We start from the raw sequence: 26960 nt of genomic DNA, 5'->3' as shown, positions 1-26960 counted from the left end.
CACATGTAATTAAAACACATGTAATTAAATCACAAGAAGGTTAAATACATAAAAGTATGGGTTGTTAGTAAGACTTGAAATGTAAAATGACGGTTTTCTCCTTTATAAATATGCATTTTCTAACACTCAACACACCCCCCAACCAGCTTATTGCTAGTCCCTAGCAAATAAAGCGAAAACAAAATTCAAATTCAAAATGATTTTTTTCTTTTTTCTTTTTTTAGAAACACTCGTGTTTATTCAATCAGATTAATGATAGCAATCAAATAAAAGTATAAGCATTATCTCCAGTCTAAAGCAACATCACACCCACATCAACCATCCACATGAATTAGCCCAGTAGACTTTGTTATAGCTACTTTCAAGAATGACATGTCAACCCCAAAATCTCACTAGAAGTAGTGACATTCTCACAAATAAATTAAACCCAATAAAAATAGTCACTCCAATGAATGGTAATTGAGAGAGAAAATAATAAAGAAGTGATATCACATGCTCTCACCAAGATGAAATAAATATGCCCTCAGCTTAGAAATAATACGATCTCAAGTCAAATAAAATGTTAGTCAACCCACTTTATTTATCTTTTTTTTTTTTTAATTATGCATTACTGCATCTTTTTAGCCCATATAACTAGCTTCTACTTCGGACTATAGTTCCCTAAAATCAAGAAGGACTTTTATTAGGACGTAACGTAGGCTAGGGACATGGTTAACAAAGAAGGGAAATAAGGAAAACAAAGTGTATGTTTGAGAAAAATGCAGAGAAATTTTTTTTTTTTGGAAGTTGCAAGGTGGATTTCACCTATTATTGTTATTTTTATTCTTTTGAAACAACAACTTTTGTTTTGTTTTTTTTTTCTCTTTTTTTTTTTGCTTTTATTTGGCACAACTTCACTGAACAAAATAATTATTTACATTTTTCTCAAACATAAATAGGTGATGGACCTTATAAGACATCGGGTAATACTCCAAATCGGAGTGGGTCAAGATGATAAGTTGACAAAGAAAAGGTTTTCATTTATTTATTTATTTTTTTTAAAGGCTCAAAAGGGTTAACTATGGATATATCACAAAAGGGATGGCTAGAAAGGCTCAAACGGATCAAAGATGGCCTTTCCATCGTCTTTTAGGGCTCTAAATAATCATCCATATCTACTAGTTAGATGGGCCTCCCAATGCAGCAACACACATTTTTTTTCTTTTTCTTTTTTTTTTATTTTACCATTTTTTTAAGGGTTAACTCAAAAGAAATCTAGAGATCGTGTATAAAATAATAAACTGCTAAGCTGTATAGAGAATGGGCAAAAGGGTTACTCTCCAAGAAAAATGATAGGCTCAAAAACTCACTTGGTATTTATTATGACATGTTCATTCCTCCAAGCAACTCATATTTGTCTCCAACATCAACATGTAGAGTAGCAAACATAATGTAACATCACTTAAGACCAAAGATAATACAAATACTAAAATTTGAAATTAATCATGTCATCCAATGTTAAAATAAATCAAACAATTTTTTTTTTCAAACAACATTCTACCCCCCAATCTATTCTAAGCATGAAAGGAAAATATGCATGCAGAAATGTGAAAATGATGCATACAAACTAATTAGAAAAGTGACACGTAAAATGATAGAAAACGAAAATGATTTTTTTTTTTAAAGAAGATACGTTTCTAGAGGAACTACACTCCATATTCAGCTATTTTCGACTCAAAAGTTAGAAAATGTATATTTATAGAGGAGAAATTAAAAAGAAGAAAAATAAACATAAACACATAATAAAGAAAAAGAAAATGTCTAAATTTTTTTTTTAAGTTTTTTTTTTAAACGATGAAGATGCGTTTCTAGAGTCACTACACTCCATATTCAGCCATCTTCAACACAAAAAGTTAGCAACAGTTAGTTTCTACAACAAAAAATTAGTAAAAACTTAACCAAAATTCCACAATTGTCGACTATTCCCTCCCCCCAACCAGAACGAAACATTGTCCTCAATGTGTGAAATGAAAGAAGTAGAGTTTAGAAGACATCACCTAGGTGGTGCAACACAGAAGAAAATATTTACAGGCGGAGAGTTAAATCTAATTTGTACTTCTTACTGCGGCTACTGTTACCATCATTATTTGGACGCTCCAACACAAAGGTCCAGGGGTCTGGCTCCGGTCAATAAGCTTGTAACATATCAAGTAGCTCATTAGCAGTGTGAGCACAAATAAAGAGTTTTTTCGCATTAGAGGGAATGAAATAGTTTTTTATTGCATGGTTAAGAAATGCGATAAAGCCATCATAAAAGTTATTGACATTTAACAAACCGATGGGTTTCTGGTGGATGTGCAGATGGGCCCAAGATGCTAGCGTGATAAGTACCTCTAGTGTTGCAAGATCTCCTGGAAGGAAAATAAAAGCATCAGCATGATTAAGCATTTCAGTTATTCTTTCTTGCATACCTGAGACGACTAACTCTTCTCCAGTTGATGAGTCAGACGAACTGCCCAATGGTTTTAGGACTCTTGGGATGATGCCTAACACTTGACTTCCTCTGATAAAAGCTGCTTCTGAGACCATTTTTGATAACCCTCGATTACCTCCTCCATACACCAAGTGTAATTTTCTCGCTGCTATGCTTCGACCAAGATCTATGGCTGCCTCAACGAACTCTTTATGTTTGCCATAGGTAAATCCAGAAAGCACACAAATGTTCTTGAATTGTCTATTGGGAGTAGCTGCCATTGTGATACTTCTCGAAAACAATTTGTGAGTGCTTGACAAAAAAGAAATCACATTTAAGAGTCTTGGTGATAGTGGGTCATGGTTGTGTATGAGGTAATATGTCAGTGTCAAATAACGCGTAAAGCACGTGGCTCGCAAGTCAAAAAGAAAACAGTAAAAAGGAAAAAGCAAACAGTAATAAAATTATTAAAGACAATAATGCAAACAATAAGACAATAGTGAAATAAAATAACAATAAAGTAAAAGGATATTTACAGGTAGTTGCGACTGTGGCTCACATCTTCCTCTGGTTTTACGTCCAGAAACGGCTTGAACGCCCTCTATGGGTCGAGGATAGGCTTCCTATCCAGCTTTCTTATAAACTGGCAAACAGGGTCGTTTATAGTCAGATTCCCAAGACTATATCGTGCATGCTCTTTCTGGAATAATGGCCATAATTGGAGAATCGCTCCTTGCACATATCCACTGGGATGCGTTTCAAGAGACAAAAGGATATCATCCAATGACTCCTTATTCAAGCAATCCCTAATGAATTGAATCTTATCTTCCATGTTATCAGACATCATTCCTAAAGAACATGGGTTTTTATTGCAACTCATTCTGGCACACTTATGACAAGCAACAGAAATTCTTCGAGCTCGTCGTTTTCTTGCATAATTTCCTTTACCACAACCAGGCATGTATGCAATAAATTTTGGAGGTAACTCACCTGCCGATCGTACTTTAGCCTCGATTAACCAACAGATGTCAGCAGGTATGTTATTCCTCATGAGTAATCGCATGCGTTCGGACCGAGCTTTATAGATTGTAAGGAGGGCATTCTGAGGAAGTGAAGGGAATCGCTTGTGAAGTTTCGCTAGAATCTCGTTTCTGTCCATACCTTCGCCTCAGAATATCAGTTATTATGGGAAACTGAAGTAACCGACTTGATTATCACGGAGTACCGTTATCCGCCACTTCACCGGGGTAACAAACTAAAGCACTCAAACAGAAAAAATAAATTAAAACACACAAAGAAAATTAAAATCGTCCTCTTATTGAATTTACCTCAAGCTCCAACTGGATGTCGTAAACACTTCTCTCAATGTCTCTGAGTTGGCTTTCTAAACCCTCAACATAGGCTACTAACTCTGGTGGCTGTAGAGCCCAAATGCGATGTGTTTTACAAAATTGAATCTGCCGTTTGAGATGAGTTTTGACACGTTGAAGTGGTTTAAGAATGTTCAGGAGGAACGGTCTAAGTAAGGTACTCATGAGTAAAAATGATAAAAGAAAACTTAATAGTTAAACAAACACACTTATGCAAAAATAATTTCAATTAGCAGAAGAATAATATAAAGAAAGAAAACAAAATCAAATCAATGAAAAGAAAAATCAATTCAAATTTGGTGGGTCAGTCAAATTTATTTCGGTGTCTTCTTCATGTGGTTGGTACTCTAGATATAGCTTTAATCTTTGACCATTAACTTTAAACGTGACACCATTCTTTGGGTCCTCAATTTCAATTGCCCCATGTGAAAAAACAGTATGAACAATAAATGGGCCAGACCAACGAGAGCGTAACTTACCTGGGAATAGGTGCAGGCGAGAATTGAATAAAAGCACTTTCTGACCTGGAGTGAACGATTTTCTCATAACGTGCTTGTCATGGAAGACTTTCATTCGTTGCTTGTAAATCTTGGCATTTTCGTACGCATCATTGCGAATTTCTTCAAGTTCTGCCAGCTGTAATCTTCTTTCTGAGCTGGCTTGCTGCATGTCAAAATTGAATTTCTTAATGGCCCGATACGCACGATGCTCGAGTTCCACAGGTAGGTGGCAAGCTTTTCCATACACTAGCCTGTAGGGTGACATCCCAATCGGGGTCTTGAAAGCCGTTCTATATGCCCATAATGCATCATCAAGTCTTAATGACCAATCTTTCCTGTCTGGCCTCACCGTTTTTTCTAATATGTGCTTTATTTCTCGATTGGATATCTCAACTTGGCCACTGGTTTGCGGATGATACGGAGTTGCCACTTTGTGTGTGATTGAATACTTTGTCAAAAGAGCTTTGAATGCTTTGTTACAAAATTGGGCACCACCATCACTGATTATCGCTCGTGGGAATCCAAAGCGTGAAACAATGTTGCTTTTCAAAAATGCTATCACCACCTTGTGATCATTGGTCCTACATGGAATTGCTTCTACCCATTTCGATACGTAGTCAACAGCAACCAATATGTATTGATGGCCAAAAGACGGGGGAAAGGGTCCCATGAAGTCGATACCCCATACGTCAAAAATCTCAACCACTAAAATTAGATTTAGTGGCATCATGTTCCTTCGCGTAATGCTCCCCATTCGTTGACACCTATCACATGAAGAACAGAAAGTGTAAGCATCTCGAAATATAGTTGGCCAATAAAAACCACATTGTAAAACTTTAGTCGCGGTTTTCTTAGCACTGAAATGGCCTCCACAAGCTTGTTCATGGCAGAATGAAAGAATATTCTGAATTTCATTTTCTGGGACACATCGTCTAACAATTTGATCAGCACAATACTTGAACAAATACGGGTCATCCCAAAAGAAATTCTTTATCTCTGCAAAGAATTTAGCCTTGTCTTGCTTGGTCCAATGCTCAGGAAGTTTACCTGTAACAAGATAATTAACTATATCAGCATACCAAGGTAATACTTCCACACTCATTAATTGTTCATCTGGAAATGACTCATTCAATATTAATGGCTCTGTAATTGTGTCAAGATGGAGACGAGAGAGGTGGTCCGCCACAACATTTTCTGTCCCTTTTTTATCTTTGAATTCCAAGTCAAATTCCTGCAAAAGTAACACCCAACGAATTAGTCTAGCTTTTGCATCTTTCTTTGTGAGAAGATATTTAAGAGCAGCATGATCTGTGAACACGATTATTTTACAACCAATGAGATAAGATCGAAATTTCTCTAATGCAAACACTACTGCTAGCATTTCTTTTTCAGTAGTTGAATAGTTCAACTGTGCATCATTCAATGTCATACTAGCATAGTAAATAACGTGGGGAATTCGATCAACTCTTTGTCCTAATACTGCTCCTACTGCATAATCAGATGCATCACACATGAGTTCAAATGGTAAACTCCAGTTCGGGGACTGAATGATGGGTGATGATGTCAACAAATGCTTTAATTTTTCAAACGCAACAAGACAGGAATCATCAAAGACAAAAGGTACATCCTTAGCAAGTAAATTGCATAAGGGTCTAGAAGCTTTGCTAAAATCTTTAATGAAACGTCTATAGAACCCAGCATGCCCAAGGAAAGATCTTACTTCTCTAATTGTTTTAGGTGGAGGAAGATTAGAAATGAGATCCACCTTGGCTTTGTCAACCTCAATACCTTTGCTCGAAATGATGTGACCGAGAACAATACCTTGTTTTACCATAAAATGGCATTTCTCCCAATTTAAGATCAAGTTCTTCTCGACACATCTCTGCAGAACTAGTGTTAGATGATGTAAACATTGATCAAACGAGTCACCAAAGACAGAAAAATCATCCATAAAGACTTCAAGAAATCGTTCAACCATATCAGAAAAAATGCTTAGCATGCATCGTTGAAATGTAGCAGGTGCATTACATAATCCAAATGGCATTCTTCTATATGCAAATGTGCCAAAAGGGCAAGTGAAAGTAGTTTTCTCTTGATCTTTTGGTGCTATGGGAATCTGATTATATCCTGAGTAGCCATCTAGAAAGCAATAAAATTCATTTCCTGCTAATCTATCAAGCATTTGATCAATAAATGGTAAAGGAAAATGGTCTTTACGTGTGACAGAATTCAACTTTCTATAATCAATGCATACACGCCACCCTGTAGTTACCCTAGTTGGTATCAATTCATTATCAGCATTGGTAACTACTGTGACTCCTGACTTTTTGGGGACAACTTGTACAGGACTAACCCATGAACTATCAGAAATGGGGTAAATGATACCAGCATCTAATAGCTTAAGGACTTCAGTTCTAACAACTTCTTTCATATTAGGATTTAACCGACGTTGCATTTCCCTAGTAGATTTAGCATTTTCATCAAGGTGAATGTAATGCATGCAGTCTACTGGGTTTATACCTTTAATGTCTGCTATGGTCCATCCTAATGCTCCTTTGTGCTCTTTTAAAACATCCAACAACTTACCTTTTTGTTCGTCATTTAGGGATAATGAGATGATTACTGGCAGAGTACTTTCTTCTCCCAAAAATGAATATTCCAATGTGTTGGGCAATGGTTTGAGCTCGAGTTTCGGTGGTGATTCTGATGATGGGATGAGTTTCTTCTCTGATGGTGCTAGTTGTTCAACTCTTGACTTCCATTTATTAGTGTCCATGGATGGTGCTAAGTCAAGCAGGGCGTTGACCTCATCGACCGATCTGTCAATATCAAAATCCAAACTAAAGTGAGTTAAACATGTTTGTAAAGGATCATCACTAAGGTTTGAAACAAAAGTATCATCAACTAATGCTTTAATTAAATCCACATCAACAATTCCATCATCTGCACTGTGAGGTTGTTTGGCAATGTTGAAGATGTTCAGTTCCATAGTCATGTTGCCGAAGGACAACTGCATATTTCCAGTCCTGCATTGAATGTGAGCATCCGCAGTTGCCAAGAAAGGTCGGCCTAGAATAATGGGGATGTGCTTCCTTGAATCCTGTATTGGTTGAGTGTCAATTACAATGAAATCAACAGGAAAATAAAACTTGTCTACCTGGATAAGCACGTCCTCCACAATACCACGAGGTATTTTTGTGGACCGATCTGCAAGTTGTAACACCACTGGAGTTGGGTGTAATTCTCCCAGTTCAAGTTTCACAAATACAGAGTAAGGCAACAGATTTACACTAGCTCCTAAATCCAACAAAGCATTCTCAATTGTGTGGTTCCCTATACTACATGAGATAGTGGGGGAGCCTGAGTCTTTGCATTTTAAAGGAATTTTATGTTGGAGTATAGAACTAACGTTTTCTGTTAAAAATGTCTTCTTTTGAACATGCATATTTCTCTTTTTAGTACAAAGGTCTTTAAGAAACTTGGCATAAGATGGAACTTGTTTAATAGCATCAAGCAAAGGGATGTTAACACTTACCTGTTTAAAGATTTCAAGAATCTCACCTGTGGATTTTCCCTTCTTTCCTTTAGCTAACCTTTGAGGAAATGGAGCTTTGGGAACGTATTCTCGTGGGTTAGTTTCTTCTTTCTCCTCCGGTGATGAGTCGTCAACATTTATAGGTACAATTTGATTTTCTTTTTTCGCCGGCATCTCCACTTTGTTGTCGACTTCTTTTCCTTTTCGCAAGGTCATGACTGCTTTGACTTCTCCATGCTGCTGTGGTGAACTGGTACTTGCTTCATGCACTCCTTTAGGGTTAGGCACTGGTTGACTTGGAAACTTACCTTTCTCAACGGTCATTGCCAAGGTCTGAACTGAAGAAGCAAGTTGTCCCACCATCTTCTCGAGGCTTGAAACTGATTGGGCTTGTGAGTTGAAGCCCGCTCTCAACTCATTTCGTAGTCCATCAATGGTGCGGTTCTGTTGCTCAATCGTGGAGTGAGTAACATTCCTGAAATTCTGGAATGCATCCTCCCATGGTCTGGGTTGAGAGTAGTTCTGGTTCTGATTGTATGGTCTAAATTGGGGCTGAGAGGCTTGAGGAACTTGAGGAATTTGTTGCATTGGTGGAGCTGGAGCTGCTGGTCCATTCTGTTGGAATCCTTGAGACCATGAAAAATTGGGGTGGTCTCTCCATCCAGGATTATATGTGTTGGAGTATGGGTTGTAATTTGATGGCTTTCTCATTACACCTATGGCATTGGCTTGATCTGAGTATGAGTCATGATCATGTGGTTCTGTTGATTTAGCAGTCGATAACGATGCTATTTGTCGAGCAAGACCTTCAACCATCTCCTTGACTTCTTTGATTCCCGAAGTTGACTCGCCAATTTGAACCTCATTTACTCCTTTAATTCTTCTAGTATTCCTGAGTGATCGACTCCGTTGTTGGGAATTATCCGCTTGTCGCTGGAACAATTCCCAAATCTCGGATGCACTTTTTGACATTAGCTCTCCTCCACTTGTCGCCATTAGCCATTCTTGCACATTTGGCAATAATCCCTCCAAAAAGTATTGGCATTGGTGCCATTTCTCGTACCCATGATGTGGACACTTCAAGAGTAGCCCATTGAATCGCTCCCATGTTTCGAAAAATTGCTCGTCCTCTCTCTGGGTAAACTCCGAGATTTCCCTGCGAATAGCATTGGTTTTATGCACTGGGAAATATTTATTCAAAAATTTTGTAACCATTTGTTCCCATGATGCAATGCTATTAGCAGGCAATGTATTAAGCCATGAACGAGCTCTATCTTTTAAAGAAAATGGGAATAATCTGAGTTTAACATCATCATCTGAAAAATTCTCATATTTAAATGTTTGACAAATTGCATGAAAATCATTCAAATGATTATATGGGTCCTCATTTTCTAGGCCATAGAATGTGGGGAGACAATTTAGCACACTAGGTTTTAGTTCAAAACTCTTAGCAGCTACATTTGGGTATCTTATACATGATGTGCTCAAATTTGCTAAAGGACTGAAATAATCTTTAAATGGCCTCTCCTGTGGTTGCAAATCCATTTTATTTTTTACTTGTTTGTGTGTGCGAAGTGTTTTCTCAAGTTCAAGGTCTATAGGTTCAAGATTGGGTAATAATGACCTTCGACCATGCATGCAAAACAAATAAAATAAAAAAAATAAAGATGCAAACAAAACAAAAAATAAAGATGGGAACAAAACAAATAAAAATAAAGAAGAGGGAGAAATTACGATACTAACCTTATTGCGCTATTACAACCTTTCTATAAAAATACACAAAAATAAATACGTGAAAGAAATTAACTAAAAATTAAATTAATAAAATAAACAAAAAAATTACAAAGAAAAATAAATTGAAAATTAAATTATAGAATTTTAAAGAAGAGAAAAAATAAAAGAAATACTAACCTTTAAATGTAGATTCACTCTTTTTTTAATAAAAAAAATACAAGAAAACAATTTAAATGGAATTATTCACAAAAATTAATTCTATAAATTAAAATTACTTACCTCCCCGGCAACGGCGCCAAAAACTTGTTGTGCAAATTTTAATGTACTCGCAAGCGCACGAATCTATTATAGTATAGATCAATGGTGACGAGTGTCGATCCCACGAGGAGGTGGATTTTAATTGTGTAGAATTAATTTTGTGAATGGGTGATTGGATTTGTGGTGGAAATGATTTGGAATATGCTACAACTTAAATTAAAATGGCGAGAATAAATTCTAAAATTGGTATTGAAATGGCGAGAAGAAATTGAAGAGAATTCTATTGAAATAACGTACTTGGGTATCTGAATCCGTATCAACATGCATCATGGGCTAAATAATCCGTATTAATGCCAATTAAATCATGAGGGGGGAATCCACACCTCATGAACCACGCTCTAATCAATATGGTGCTAAGGGCTTATCGTGCCAAATAATAATAACCTTATACTAGAGAGCCGGTGTAACCAAGGCGGTATCTAGACAAGACTATTATTATTTGTCGACGAGAAGTCAAAACATCCACAAAAATTAGAGGGGAAGAGAAAATAAATTTACCGAATTAAGCCCATGACACATGTTGATACTTCACCTTCAACCCAAGCTTGAAAGAAAATTAGCCACTCATAATTGAACTAGGGGCAAAATAGAAATTTATTAAAATACGAAGAAAATACAAGATGGAGAAGGAATTACAGAAAATGGATCCCAAAAATGGATTCAGAGATATCAAATTAGGGGGGAGAGGCCCCCTTTTTATAGATACATGGAGTAAATCATGGCCATCGGATTAAAAACAGTTTGGACGCTCAGGATTGCGCCACGTCATCAGTCAACAGTCCACGGTTTGACCACGCGGATGAACAGTAACACGGTTTGACCCGACTTTGAACAGTAATGCGGTTTGGTTGAAAATAATCTTGTGTGATGCATGCACCGTACACGAGATTTTTCGTCCACTGATATGCTGCCACGTCACCATCAACAGTACATAAGAATTTTAGTCCAACAGGATCGTGACACCTCATCAGTCAATGCCACGTCATCGGTCAATGCCACGTCATCATCCGTCTATGTGAACAGTGTCGTGAACAGTAACGTAGACGGTACCGTACACGTGAATAGTACCGTACATGTGAATAGTGCCATTTTTCCTTTTATGCTCCTCCTAAGGTTTTTGACCGTCCTGAGTTCAAAAGTGATGTCCGTTTTGCCGTCTGATTTCTCCTTTATTGTGAAATGACTATAATGCCCCTAAAATACATAAAATACTTAATTAAAATAAAACACATGTAATTAAATCACAAGAAGGTTAAATACATAAAAGTAAGGGTTGTTAGTAAGACTTGAAATGTAAAATGACGGTTTTCTCCTTTATAAATATGCATTTTCTAACACTCAACACCTTCTTCGTGGCATATACTCCTCTGAAGCGCTGTTAAAATTCTTCAAACCCTCTCAAATATTCGAGGGTTGTCCACTATACTCACATTTCGTGAGGAATAGACTGGCTCCACTTAATTATTTGATAATTGAGGAAAGATTGTAAATAAGCCCCATAAATGCTTTTATGGAGGCTCGAACCCTTGCACTCATTATTCTAAGTGTAAGGGTTCTCCCACTGGATCAAAGGCCCATTGGTATCTAATGGAAGTAGACCACCATTTTCATTTTTATCCTCACTTTGTGCTAATTTATTTGTTATGTTCCCTCAATTGGTAATATCTTATTAGGTTTTTTTTAAAAAAAATTTTAGATCGAGGGTCCGAGTCTTTCCGTTAGTGTGGATGTTTATTTATTTATTTATTTCTTTGGTTTCGAGCTCTTGCATTGAGGATTCAAGACTTTTCATTAATGTGAAAGTTTTTTTATTTAATTGTTTCTTCAATTTTATATTCGTGCACTGTAGTTCAACTTTGATACATCGAGTCAAGTAAATTTTAATATAGTGACTTAGGTTTTGATGATTAGGTTGGCTTCAAGTGGTTAGAGTTCAACATTAGATTGGTTTCAGATCTTGACAGATATAATGAATTGTATTTGTCAATATTTGTATCGTAATCTCTAACATAATGGTAAAAAATTAAAAATTAAAATATGAAAGGAAAAAAATGAAATATAGAGATTCATATCCAAATGTATGGTAATGGTAGTAATGTGTTATATAGTTATTTAAAAATGGTATGCAAGTTGGTTTATTAATGTTTCAAATCTACGTAACCCCATGAAAGGTTTCATATCCGTAATTATTTAAATTATAATTACAAAAACTTATAAATACAATTCATATCGATTAAAAAAATTTATTAAAAACTCTAGACTTGTTCATCAAACTCCTAGTTGTAACAATAAATGAATAGCAAGTTGTAGGTTTTTTTTTTTTGCCCCGCTTTTTGATACCTTCTTTGAAAAAACACATTATAAATACATAGGTAAATTAATATATTTTTATTTTATATTCAATTATTGACTATATATTGAATAAGTATTGAGAAACTAAAAAATTAATTACAAATTATAGAACATCAAATTAAATTCATATTCACATTGATCATAAATTATGATTTATAATAAATATATAGTTTTACTATATATTAAATTAATTAATTAATTAATAAGAAAGAGTCTTAATTTGAATATATTAATGTACAAGTAAAAATAAGTCATTTTAACGGTAAAATTAACTAGGTTAATAGACCTAAGTGAAAAAAAAATTCTATAATATTATGGATTTATGTGTCAAAATCTTAAGCTTTTTTGCTTTTCTAATTTTGTAGCAAATATCAAGGCTATAATGTTAATAACTCAATAGAAACATCTTAACAATTGAATTATTTTTGTGTTACATCTTGATGATAGAATAGGAAAACACAGAAAAATGGGGTCTGGTACTCATGTTGTAATATAGCTGGACCCTTAATTAATTATTTAAATCAAAATTTCACATGATCTGTAACACCTTAGGCGAATCTCACATCGGCAAAGTACAGGAAAGATGCCACCTCGAAAACAAAACCGTGTAGACTTTGTTAAGGTTCAAAGCGGAGACAATATCTTACCAACTCTAGGTTAGGCCATGACGTAATCAATGCACATATCATATCCAAATTAAAAATAATTAATTAATTATTAATAATTTTCTTATAATTTGCACGAGCCTTTGGCCAAAGTGTTAACCAATGTTTAGGTGAAAGTTTTGGTTTGAGTCGCCATTTGTGAACTTAAGTTGTTCCTCTCTTATATTTGTAGGTAGAGGAAAATATATCCTTGTGTATGTAGAGATTTCATCTCTTGATATGTCTACATTTCCCATATATACTTGATAGATTTTTGGTTGAACTATAAATTCATATTCTTAGTAGATTTCATATGTAACTTATTCAAGATAAAAAAAAAACATTTTCTTAATTTAGAATGGAATATGTTTGCACGTACACGAGCATGTGTGTATACATGTGTGAATAATGTTAGTGGTAGCTAGTATTTGGTTGGTAAAAACTCTTCGATAAGATAATATAAAGAATTTAAAAATTAAAATTCAACTCATATAGTGGTAAAAAATAAAAATCATATATGTTTTGGTACCCATAACAATAGTTAATTTGTAGGAAATAAAGTTTTAAAAATTTATAAACATTGTGCACCTTTAGAGTCCAATACGGAGGAAAATTTGATTTTATATAGCATGCAAATTTGACTAGAGACTGTTCAATGTCCATCTTGGGGTATGGTGGGCAACAAATTAAAATATGATTTATAATTAACACATAATTTTTCTATCTATTAAATTAAATAATTAATAAGAAAGAGTCTTAATTTGAACATATTAATGCAAGTGCAAGAATAAATAATTTTACGGTGAAATAAACCAGGTCAATAAACCTAGGTGTAAAACATCCATAATATTATGGATTTATGTATCAAAATCTTAAACTCTTTTCACATTTTACGTTCGATAACTTTAAGTCAATGATAGAATTCAGTTGCTAATTGCTAGATACATGGAACTAAAATAAGTAGGCATATAAACAATTTAATCAATTTTTTATGTATTATTTTAATTAATTAATTTAGTAAAAAAATTGGTTTTAGTAAGATATATTTGACATTTGGTTAAGTGTATAGAGTAATTTTTCTTTTCAAAACTTCGATGACGGGTGTGTGAGAGTTAATAATAATAATAAGAAAAAATAACTCGACCCTGTGATTTAAATTTAAAAAATTACAAGAAGTAGGAGTAATTAATCAAAACATAGAAATATCTAGTTTTGTTTTTGAAATTTTAAGACAAAACAAGGATTGCAGTGTAATTAACTAACCTAAGAAAACAAAAGTGGGATATCATATCTAAACTTCTAAAAATCTTTCCACACATACATGCACTTTTATTTATATATAATTAAGAGTTATTTAATTATTATATTCTCATTTATTAACTATGAATCATATAAATGTATTTAAGCTGAGAAAGAATGGTCAAACCATGTGGCAACATAGTTTTGATTTTGCCTATTAATTAACTGTGATGGTCAAGCCTGACGAGATGAATTCTTGCTGAAAGTTTTGTCATATCTCCGCCACGATGAAAAAAGAATGGTCAAACCATACACCGGCCCAAGACTGGGAAAGGAATTCTAAGGGTAGATGCTAAGTCTTGCCGGTTTAAGTTGATTATTGGATTTATTTTTACATTTTTAAAAACAATTTCAAAGAATATATTTACACTAAAATTTGTTTTGAATAATTGAAATTTTCACTTTCCATTAAATTGATTGTCAGAGTGTCGTCACAGATCATTGCAAGTGTTATCTTCCTCCTAATTAATGTTATTTTTATTAATTCCTTAGGTTTCTTTTAGTATCAAACTCATTCTCAGACAATGTTTTATTTTAAATTCAGAAAATTGCTTGGAAAAGTGATTACGTTTTCTATTCTACCGGTTGAAAGTTTGAATACTTCTAATTTTCCCACTGCTTAATCGCATTAGTTCAACTTTGTCATAAGAAACGAATTGAAAATCCCTTGAAATTAATCTTAGACGTGAAAATTGACCAAGGGTTTGTTTGGCTTAACTTTTGGGAGCTGTGGCTTTTATGAAACTTTTAAAAATTATTATTTAAAACACATGTTATTTAAGAAACTTTTCAAAACAACCTCCATTTACGGTCCTATTTGGGTTGAGGTAATGTAACCTTTTTTCTTTTTTTTTAATGAAATGAGCACCCTATTATTTAATTTGATCAAGTTAACTTCCTATTTCCAAGCAAAATCTCTGTCAAGTCCACATATCTCTACTTCTAAAGGCTCATTGGCAAACATTAACAAAATTGCTAGAAACATCAAGGCTGTATCACATCAGCCAAACAACCAACAAAAAATTGCTTTCCATTCCAAAAAATTAGGTTCTTGCATTGAAATTTGAAAGATCCCTGGCATTACTTAAGATAAGTAGATGAAACCCAAAGCAACACATATGTTATCAATGAAGTAGTCACTTCGGAACTCCTTAATCCTTCAATAATAGCAATAGGTGGAATCTCGGCTACCATCAAGAAGGTTCCCGACAAGCGGGAGAAAATAAAAACTGTAAAAAAATTTATAATTATGAAAAAAAAATTAATAATATGTAGTAAATATATTTTTTAAATAATAATTTTGATAAAATTATTAATGATATAATACATTTTTTATCACACAAGGAAAAAATCATAAAGAACTATGTATTTTTGAGAAAATACGAAAAAACAGGTCGTCGGTGGATAATTACCCAAAAAATTAATACAGTATAATGCAGTACCAAATACAGTATAACTAAAAATTAATACAGTACAGCGTAGCACCAAATGTTGTACAGTATTATTATAATACAATGTTAATATAATATAACATAATACAATACACTTATATTAAAATAATATAATACAACATAATATAATACAATATGCCAAAAACACTTATAGTGTTTCAAATCCATCAATACATTGTTGCAACAAATTTATCGACGTTGCACATTTGGTTTTTCATTCCTTCTTTTTTCATAACGTATCTTAAATTTGAGAAATTAATTTAACCCATTATTAACTTGAGACATATCATAAAAAATTTAAAAAAAAATAGAATAAGGTATTTCTTTTTAATATTGATATTACAATCAACTGATTACAATTAGACTATTGCTGACATTACATCAAACTATTACTAATATTTATAATCAAATAATTATTGGAATTAATTTATATTAAATTTTATTTAAATTTAATAGAGTACTACCCATATTTTTACTCTCATTAATATTTAAAAAAAATATTTTTATATTGACATTTCTAAAAGAAGAAAACTTTCTTAACTCAACTATTCAATAATTAAGTGAAGAAATAAATACGGGAACTCGAAGTCAGCTCTGACATTTGATAGGGCTAAAACACCGTAGATGCGTGATTGTAACGATTCTATGATGAGACTAAAAGTGAAGAAAAAGCTTGTGGTTTGACTGCAAAGATAGAAATTTAAGCCAAGTACGTTAATTTACATTTGAATATTTGATATGGGAAAAAAAAAAATTCAAAGAAGACCACTTGCACTGAATCACGCACCGGTTGCCATGTGTTTGGTTAATTGGTTAATTATTTATCTCAAGTGTTTGTTATATTCCCCATTTTTTGGTTACAATATCTTAAATTTGAAAAATATAGCCATAATTAACTTTGAAACATTAAAAAAAAATTTGGTGCCACGATTTGATCATGCTGAAGAGCCATGTATAGCTGGGAATGTAATGATTCTAATAAGAGCAAAAAGCGAAGACAAACTTGTGGTTTGACTGGAAATATGGAAATTCAAGTCAATTTTGCATTTTTGTTATCTGATGGGGATATGTAACAAACCGCAAGACTTTCTTTTGGTGTCTATAAAATTTCGGCAAATTAATTACATGCATCTGTGTATGTAGCTCCATGATTAACAACAGTTCTCTTGCTATAAAAAGTTAAAAGAATGAGAGTCAAATCCATCAAAGGCTGAAAAAATTAATCCATGGAGCCACCATATTCATTGTGTACCTACCTTTCAATCTGGTTGATGATTCTGTGTAATTTTCTTCATGATTTGCAGCAATCAAACTGCCAACAAACTTACCTTGGTAATGTTAGTCTAGAATGCAACAACACCCCTGCCATATCAAAAGGCTATCTCTGTAATGGTCCTCAAAAGTTATGCCAGTCCTTCATAACCTTCCGATCTCAACCACCTTACGACACACCCGTCAGTATTGCGTATCTTTTAGGTTCAGAAGCCTCCAGCATAACCTTGATCAATAAAATTTCATCTACTGATGAGAAATTGCCTACTGACAAATTAGTAATAGTTCCTATTTCGTGTTCCTGTGCTGCCAGTATATACCAACACAGCACTCCTTACACCATCAAGGCCAACGACACGTATTTTAAGTTAGCACGCTATACTTACCAGGGCTTGACAACTTGCCAGGCTCTCCTCGGACAGAACTACTTCGACGCACCAAATATTACTATTGGTGCGCAGGTGATGATCCCGCTGAGATGTGCTTGTCCGACCGCAAAGCAGATAGACAATGGAGTGAGCTATTTGTTGGCTTATATGGCAACAAAGGGTGATACTATTTCATCAATTGGACATAAATTTGGAGTTGATCAACAGAGCATTTTGGAGGCAAACATGCTGTCAAAAGCTGACTCAATTTTCCCTTTTGCACCTCTTTTGATTCCACTCAAAAACGGAAGTTGCTCTGCAAATCCTGAGAATTTCTTTTGCCATTGTAAGAATGGTTTCCTTGTAGATGGCAAGCTAGAGGGTCTCCATTGCAAACCTGATGGCAAAAAGTTTCCGGTCAAATTGGTTGCTCTCTTAGGTAAAACTCTTGCTGATAAATTCAATTAATGGACAAATACATAACATCATACGTACTAAATATATATACTAATAAAATTATATATTAATAATTGTCTAGTGAGGACATCCTCACTTTGTTAAAGTGAGGGTTAAGATGAGGATACCCCTCACTAGAGAATGACTCATATATATATGTATGTATATTATAAATAAGGAGAGTCTTTTTCTCATGGGTTTCCTCATTTTTTTTTTTTTGTCATACGGACACATTGTTAAATCATGTAGTTTAATAGAGTTAATGTAGACATGCTATTAAACCACATTAAAATTAATTCTATTAAACTATTAAACCATTCTAGATGTATGTATGTATGTATATATTCAATACTCACATATATTTATATATGTTTTCAGGTTTGGGGATTGGTTTGGGATTTTTGAGTGTGGTGGTTGTGGGGTGCTATTTGTACAGATTTTTTAAGGATAAAAGAAATAGAATGCTTAAAGAGAAGCTGTTCAAGCAAAATGGAGGCTACTTGCTGCAACAACAACTATCATCCTGTGGAAGTAGCGAAAGAGCTAAAGTATTTACAGCAGACGAGCTTCAAAGAGCAACAGACAATTACAACCAGAGCCGGTTTCTTGGCCAAGGAGGATTTGGCACTGTCTACAAAGGGATGTTACCTGATGGTAGCATAGTTGCTGTCAAAAGGTCAAAAGAGATTGATAAAACTCAAATTCATCAATTCATTAATGAAGTTGTCATTCTCTCTCAGATCAATCATCGACATATTGTCAAGCTTCTGGGTTGTTGTTTAGAGACTGAAGTACCGGTACTAGTATACGAGTACATCTCCAGTGGAACACTTTCCCACCACATTCATGATCACCAGCAACAGCAAGAACAGAAACAAAAACAAGAATTGTCTTCACTTTCATGGGAGAATCGAGTTAGGGTTGCGTGTGAAGTTGCAGGAGCAGTAGCATATATGCATTCCTCAGCCTCTATCCCTATCTTTCATCGCGACATCAAATCTTCCAACATACTCTTGGATGATAAATTTAGCGCAAAAGTTTCTGATTTTGGTATTTCAAGGTCTATACCGAACGATAAGACTCATTTAACAACAACAATTCAAGGAACCTTCGGATACTTGGATCCAGAGTATTTTCAATCAAGTCAATTCACAGATAAAAGCGATGTGTATAGCTTTGGGGTTGTTCTATTAGAGCTTCTAACCGGTAAGAAACCAATCTGTTTTGCTAGAGTAGAAGAAGAAAGAAATTTAGTTGCATGCTTCATTTCATTAGCAAAGGAGAACCAACTGCTTGAGATTTTAGATGCTAGAGTAGCTAAAGAAGCAAGAGAAGAAGATATTGGAGCTATGGCAGAGCTTGCAATGAGATGTTTGAGATTGAATAGCAAAAAAAGACCGACGATGAAACAAGTTTCAATGGAGCTTGAAGGGTTGAGAAGATCACAGAGATGCTTAGAAATGTGCCAAGTGAATCAGTTGTTGGCAGATGAGATTTCATTAGCAGACAACTTAGTAATTTCCATGCAAATGGATTCAAAATCATTTTATTCATCAGCTTGATGCATGCATTATGCATACCATTTTGTTTTGTCATATTTAATTATAAGAAAATATTCATTCAATAACTCTGTAAAACTAGCCTTTAATAAGAAGGAATTAAATTTAAACTAGCAATCTTTATTTGCCTTTATTAAATGATACTAGATGCAGGAGAGGAATTTGGATTTTCTGTTGAGTTGAGCAACGTCCAACTTTTAATAATCTTCAGCTTAATATTGAATTCAAAACCACAGGAGAGACCTACTACTAAATTTATGAGAAATTGTATTCTCACAACAACATATATACATGAGTCTCGAACCTCATGAACGAGAAAAGTGTCAATTGTCAGACCAAAGAGTTGTCGATATGATCTTTTTATTTGTACAGTTATATGCTCTTAAGGGTTGTTATTTTTGTTGAAATTGAGGTTTATATGTACTTTTAGAGTTTTAGTTTTGTAGAAACGGATGATTGAATTGATTCAGTACAAACAAAAACAAACTTTTCCACTAGTAAGAGAAGGTACAAATTAAAGATTTCCCTTGAGCTTTGGCTTAATTACAACAGGAAAATATTTCTTCTTTAATTGAAAGGAATTTCAATGTGTTCATAAGTTAGCTGAAGAAACAAAACTAATAATAGCATTAAAGAAAGAAGTGTACTCTCATGAGGTTTAAAAGTATTTTTGCGCAATAAGGGTTTTTCAAAGTCTTCTCATAAGTACTCTTTCTAGCCTCTCTAGAAGTAGTGTTTTTCCTCTTTGCTGTCTCCATTAAACACACACAACACCTTTAATCAACACTAGATTAAATGATCTACCAACTTCTTAAAGTTTGATTCTTCCTTTGTAAAGATATTATTGTTGGGATTCAATGCTGAGCTAAACTCACACGACAAAGATTATGAAAGGTGAGTATAGCTCATCTCAACTCTATATTCAAATATCGTACTTAGCTCGATATTTACTTCTCAGATCGAATTGAGAATATTGGAGAGTGGAAATCCTTGTATTAGAAGTGTGGAGTAGGAGTGGGAGTAAGTTGTTTACTTACACTGAAATTGGAGTGTAGAATAAAAATCAGAATCTTATTTATATGTTTACATTGTCTTGTATTGGGAGTAAATTATTTTAAATTATAATTTTACCCTTATTTTAAAAATTATAATTTACCCTTATTTTAAAAATTATAATTTTTAGTTACAAAGTTGATAAAAAATATATTGTAACAAAAAATATATTTCTAATATAAACTATTTATTTTTATATAACTTAATAATAATTATTAATATTCTTAGTTATGTAAATCATATTTTTTTTATTAATTTTAATTGTAATTATATAAATTAAAAAAATATTAATAAAAGCAACACAAATGAAACATTATTATTAATAATATAGTACAAAATTAATATTTTTCTTTGAATAAACAATTTTATTATTATTATTATTATTGTTAGTAAATAAATATAATAATATTATATTTTTAAATAAAGATAGTATATAGTAATATTATTAATTCTCTATGAATATAATATTATTATTTTTAAATGATTTTAACTTAGATTACATAAATAATTATTTTTGAGTAAATATAATAATTTTTATTTAATAAGTTTAGCATCATTAAATAATATTTAAATAAATATAATATTATTATTTTTAAATAAATGTAATATTATTTTATTTTAATAAATATAAAACTACATAAATTTGGATGGCATTTGCACATATTTGAGAATTATTTTGTGAGAGAAAACACTCCCCATCGTAGCTTGCTTTTGGGTTCTTTGTGAAGCTGTCCAGCTGCAAAAGTCCAAATAAATTTATTAGCTTCCTATCTCTTAAGATTCGAAATCAAATGATTAGGTAAAAAAAATTACTTAAAAATTACTCGATCAAGTACTTAGAGGCACCTAAGGAATTTTTCATATTACTACCGCAGTAAGGAATTTTTCGTCTAAAAAGGTTTTCTTGTGGTTTGGTTACAAAGTGAAGCAAGCGAAATTAGGAACACTTCCAAGTACAATACATAGCATGAAGAAGTAACTAAAAAGCAAAGGTTAGATTATCCAATTAATAACATTCATATATAGCTCTAATTATCCCATCAACCAATAACTAAATGCTTAGCTTTGTTAATCATACATTGTTATAAATGCTCGCGCGGCAAAAGATTATAAAAAATTTAGCACAACTCAACATTAAATACAAGCCAATTGAGAAGTAACTGCTTATATATGTCAATTATACATTTGATTTGAAGCCATTTAATCAATTTCACATGTTCATGTTGTCGCACGTGCATAAAATCCGTACATGTGCAGAATTAAAACCCTTTTAACTAATTTTAAATTAACTCATTAAAATAAAGGATGACAATAAGGAAATGTATACCGCGTGTAGGTAAGAGTTTGGATTTTTTAAACCAGACTGGGGTTAAAGAACAGGGTTTTGAAATTCGGATCAGGTCTAACCGAACTCGAACCGGATTTTGAACCCGGATAGTGCAAGAAAGGCACATAAATAGGATGATAAAATTCTGCTCCAGTTACTCTGGTTCGGCCCGAGTTTAACCCGGATAAATCCATTCATCGCTTACACTGCTGTACGGGTCACGATAATAGAATACGAGGCTGAATGGGTTGGGTTTAGCTCATATTTCTACCGCAAAAGCCCACTGGGCCAAAACACTAGCCGACATGAAAGTATAAAAATTGATTAAAATAAGAAAATAAAGCAAGAATTCCTATACTAATAGTAGTATAACTTAAATTTTTTTTCTTAAAAAAATTGCATAACTAACAAATTATGAAACATATTACGAATTAATTTTAATAAGAATTAGAATTTTTTTATACCCAAGTTGTCTGAAGTACAAGAGAGATTACATAACATAACAATTATTATACATTTAGAAATCAGAGGTGGTTTCTGAGTTTTATGAGCTTTTATGATCTGTAGTTATTAAATAAAAAATGATACATAATTAAATCTTAAATGTATATTTCTAAAAAAGTATGCGCAGCTAAAGTTATAGTATTGCATCCAAATTCTTAAAACTACTTATATAGTATTGAATTTTAGCCACAATTATAGATGAATAATTTTATTTAGTTGATCATCGAAATTTAAATCTTAAGAAAATATAAAGAATAAAAAATTAATTTAAACTTTGGTCAACCCTCAAGCTTGTGAAAAAACAATCAAAATACGTACTTATAACACAATAAGGGTATTTCGGTCTTTTAAAATGCAAATAGATAATCTTGGGAGGCATTTCCCAATTACTGTTGTATAAATGCTTATTATTTATTGCACAACCGAACGATCAGGTACCCTGAAAAACTGCACGTAAAGCACGAGTTTCTCTCTCTCACTCAAGTCATTCACTTTTTTTTTATTAATTTAATTTAATAAAATTAAAACTAAAAATCAGAAATGAATAATTTATATATATATATATATATTTGTAAATATCTCTGTCCAAACCCGTCAACACCCACTGACCGACACACTTGCAAAACCACTTTCTATCGTTTCTCTTATTCCTCCTTTTTTTTCTTAAATTCCCAAAAAGCCCCCACTTGCACAGAGAGTCTCTCCTCTCTTCGATCCCTCTTCTACTCTCTTCGATCCCTCTTCTATTTTGTTTAGGAAAATACTTGGTGAAGAGAAGCACGAGAGAAATACGAGAGAAATAAAGAAAAAAAGGATAGAGAAAAAGTGAGTAGGTAGAGAGAGATGATAAAATTCTCTCGTCTTTCTCTCGTGCTTCTCTACACCTAGCACTGCTGAGGTACCTTTGATCTCTTTCTTCTGTTTCTTTTTTCTTTAATAATTATTATTTGTTTATTATTGTCATTATTATTGATCTTTCTATTGTTGGTAGTTACAGATCTGACTAGAGAGAGTGGAGATCACTTTTAAAAAATTCTTATTGGTTGCTGAGAAGACCTTCAAACCTCATACACTTCTATCTTTATTATTATTTTAAAATTAAATAGGGTATAGGTTATACCTCTGATGATAGTTATTCAATCTTCAAGTGATTTCAAATTTCCAAGTGTTCTCTAGGCGCTCAAATTGACATAAAGTGACTTCTATCTTATTCTATTTTGTAGCCTTTCTCCTGATTAAAAAATAAGGTCTTAGTACAAGTTTGCATTGTCTAAGCTAAGGGGATTAGGATTCTTTTCTAATTAGAGCTAAGTTAAATTCTTAAAGATATGGTACTATCTATCTTTTAGTATTAGCTAATGATTAATATTTAATCACTCTTATTTTTAATTTATTAATCCCCAATTACTTGAGTGAATTTTACTCTGGAAAAAATTAAATTATGAGAGAATCTTAATTCTAACTAGAAACTCTATTATATTAGTCTTAACATATAACTTCATTTCGATTTTCCGGTTTGCTTCAACTTTCACACAAGAAATTTAACCAACATAAAGAAGTGTTGGTATTTTATTTCAAAGCGAAGAAACTCTGAAAATTGCTTGGAAAAGAGGTCTGTTACTACAAGTTGTAGGTGTTTTTGACAATTGCTTGGTGCATGGACTTTATTTTATGTTTCTGCAACGTACAGAGTATTTCTTACAATTAAATATGACGAACAGAAAAATGGTAGCCACCCATCAAATTGATGAACAAAATGATTCTGAATCCTCTGGCACGGAAAATACCGAGTTTTGTGCCAATGATATCTCATTTGTCAGCAGTTGATTCACTTTGCCTATTTCTAAGCATCTCTGCGACCTTCTCAACCCTTCAAGATCCATGGACACTTGTTTCATCGTAGGCCTTTTTTTACTATTTAATCTCAAGCATCCCATCGCAAGCTCTGCTACGGCTTCAATATCTTCTTCGCTTGCCTCTTTAGCTACTCTAGCATCTAAAATCTCAAGCAGTTTGTTCTCCTTTGCTAATGAAATGAAGTACGCAACTAAATTTCTTTCTTCTTCCTCTCTGGTTAAACAGATTGGTTTTTTACCTGTTAGAAGCTCTAATAGTACAACCCCAAAGCTATAGACATCGCTTTTATCTGTGTATTGACTTGATTGAAAGTACTCAGGATCGAAGTATCCAAAGGTTCCTTGAACTGCTGTTGTTAAATGAGTCTTATCATTCGGTACAGACCTTGAAGTACCAAAATCAGAAACTTTTGCGCTAAATTTATCATCCAAGAGTATATTGGAAGATTTGATGTCGCGGTGAAAGATGGGGATTGAGGCTGAGGAATGCATATATGCTACTGCTCCTGCAACTTCACACGCAACCCTAACTCGATTCTCCCATGAAAGTGAAGACAATTCCTGCTCCTCTTCCAGCTCTTGTTTCTGTTCTTGCTGTTGCTGGTGATCATGAATGTGGTGGGAAAGATTTCCATTACAGATGTACTCGTATACTAGTACCGGTACTTCAGTCTCTAAACAACAACCCAGAAGCTTGACAATATGTCGATGGTTGATCTGAGAGAGAATGACAACTTCGTTAATGAATTGTTCGATTTGTGTTTTATCAATTGCTTTCGACCTTTTGACAGCAACAATGCTGCCATCAGGGAGCATCCCTTTGTAGACAGTGCCAAATCCTCCTTGGCCAAGAAACCGGCTTTGGTTGTAATTGTCTGTTGCTCTTTGAAGCTCCTCTGCTGTAAAAATTTTAGCTTTTTCGCTACTTCCACAGGATGATAATCGTTGTTGCAGCAAGTAGCCTCCATTTTGCTTGAACAGCTTCTCTTTAAGCATTCTGCTTCTTTTTGCCCCTATGACTTTGTATAAATAGCACCCCAGAAGAACCAAACTCAAAAATCCCAAACCAATCCCCAGGCCTGAAACATTTTAGAAAATAAATATTTATCAGTGCCTATCATGATTGTATTTCATTCATTAATTGAATTTATCAGCAAGAGTCTTACCTAATAAAGTAACCAATTTGACTGGAAATTTTTTGCCATCTGGTTTGCAGTGGAGACCTTTCAACATTTCATCTACAAGGAAACCATTCTTACACTGGCAAAAGAATTTCTCTGGATTTGCAGAGCAACTTTCGCTCTTGAGTGGAATCAAAAGAGGTGTAAAGGTGAAAATCAAGTCATCTTCTGACAGCTTGTTTGCGTCCAAAATGCTTTGTTTGTCAGCACCAAATTTATGTCCAATTGATGAAATAGTATCACCCCATGTTGCCATATAAGCCAACAAATAGCTCACTCCATTGTCTATCTGCTTTGCGGTCGGACAAGCACATCTTAGGGGCACTATCACCTCCAAACCTGAACCAAGATTTTTTTCGTCGTAGTAATTTTGTCCGAGGAGAGCCTGGCAAGTAGTCAAGCCCTGGTAAGTGTTGTTTGCTACCAAAAAATACGTGTCATTGGCTTTAATGGTGTAAGGAGCGTTATGCTGGTACAGACTGCCGGAACACGAACACGAAACAGGAACTATTACTAATTTGTCAGCATGTATTTTTTCATCAGAAGATGAAAATTTATTAATTAAGGTTATACTGGAGGCATCTGAACCTAAAAGATACGCAATACTGACGGGTGTGTTGAAAGGTGGCTGAGATCGGAAGGTTATAAAGGACTGGCATAACTTTTGAGGACCATTACAGAGATAGCCTTTTGATATAGAAACGCTTTTATAGCAATCTAGCTGAACATTATCAAGGTAAGTTTGTTGGCAGTTTGACTGCTGCAGATCATGAAGAAAAGTACACAGAATCATCAACCAGATTGAGAGGTAGGTGTACAGAGAATATTGCTCCATGGATTGATTAATTTTTGTTGCCTCAATGGAGTCGTCTCTTTATTCTTGTTTCTTAAAGAAAGAGAATATTATTAGTCACGGTGCTATCTTAGAGGCACGCATGTTGTTAATTTGCTGAAATTGCGCACTACACCAAAATAAGTCTTGCAGTTTGTTGTGCCTAACAAAGTTGACTTCAACTTTTATCTTCAGTCAAACCCCAAGTTTCTAACTATTGGTCCAGTCATAGAATCATTTCCTTCCCAACTACGGCACTTCGTCTCGGTCAACACATTGCACAACGTATTTATTAAATTAAGGCTTTTGTTATGATACATAATCAAGTGACATACAAGATTTATGTAGAAGCTGTTGGATTTCATCCGATGATTGTGAAAATATAAGATAAAAAAATTATATTATTTTCACAATTTGTTAGATTTTTATTCAAGGACTTCTGTATAATCATGTATGTTACATGATTATGTAGCATAACAATCTCTTTAAATTAATATAGCTAACTAACACATAACTTACTATATTTTGGACCTTAAAAATATTTAAAAAATAAACTATCATTAATTTAGCCATGCTCATTACCCTTTATGCATTATATTAAGCACAATTTCTATGCTAAAACAAATAGGCATTTTCACCTTTTTTTTGGAAGAGAACTCGCGGGACAATTTTGGGACAAAAACTTAATTAGGAATAGGGTCGATGAAAATTTTTGGATTTTTTTTTTTTGGAAAATCTTGGTTTGGGGAGTTATTATAAAGTGCTTTTAATCATAAATTCCTTTAGAAACATCCATTGAAGATGAAATGAAGAGTGGGAACTGGGAAGTATAGATAGCAGGAGAAAGTGTGTTTAGAGTGAGAATGATATAAAACAAATAAATAAGTTGGATTTCTC

At 33.5% G+C, this 26960-nt stretch overlaps 2 protein-coding genes, 1 long non-coding RNA gene and 1 other non-coding gene across 4 annotated transcripts; 3 read left to right on the top strand and 1 right to left on the bottom strand.

The window, feature by feature from the left end:
• Positions 1–8917: 8917 nt before the first annotated feature.
• On the top strand, positions 8918–9021 carry LOC127903158 (small nucleolar RNA R71). The gene has a single exon (XR_008055877.1). It is a non-coding gene; the product is annotated as a small nucleolar RNA R71 (small nucleolar RNA).
• A 7738-nt stretch (positions 9022–16759) lies between these two features.
• LOC102624614 (wall-associated receptor kinase-like 1) lies at positions 16760–19445 on the top strand. Its single transcript, XM_006480370.3, has 2 exons — positions 16760–17734; positions 18130–19445. Exons 1-2 carry the CDS (start codon positions 16882–16884, stop codon positions 19311–19313), a joined length of 2037 nt encoding a protein of 678 aa, XP_006480433.1. The 5' UTR covers positions 16760–16881; the 3' UTR covers positions 19314–19445.
• Positions 19446–22660: 3215 nt separating this feature from the next.
• Positions 22661–23409, top strand: LOC112498680 (uncharacterized). The gene is made up of 2 exons (XR_003066091.2): positions 22661–23092; positions 23192–23409. It is a non-coding gene; the product is annotated as an uncharacterized LOC112498680 (long non-coding RNA).
• A 386-nt stretch (positions 23410–23795) lies between these two features.
• On the bottom strand, positions 23796–26160 carry LOC102624892 (wall-associated receptor kinase-like 1). The gene is made up of 2 exons (XM_006480371.4): positions 25217–26160; positions 23796–25129 (listed from the first exon to the last, which is right to left on the bottom strand). Exons 1-2 carry the CDS (start codon positions 26064–26066, stop codon positions 23934–23936), a joined length of 2046 nt encoding a protein of 681 aa, XP_006480434.1. The 5' UTR covers positions 26067–26160; the 3' UTR covers positions 23796–23933.
• Positions 26161–26960: the final 800 nt, after the last annotated feature.

This window comes from Citrus sinensis, chromosome 6 (assembly GCF_022201045.2).
Source record: "Citrus sinensis cultivar Valencia sweet orange chromosome 6, DVS_A1.0, whole genome shotgun sequence".
Taxonomy (NCBI): domain Eukaryota; kingdom Viridiplantae; phylum Streptophyta; class Magnoliopsida; order Sapindales; family Rutaceae; genus Citrus; species Citrus sinensis.
The sequence above is the reverse complement of the archived record's forward strand: the minus strand, read 5'-3'. Positions and strand labels throughout refer to the sequence as shown.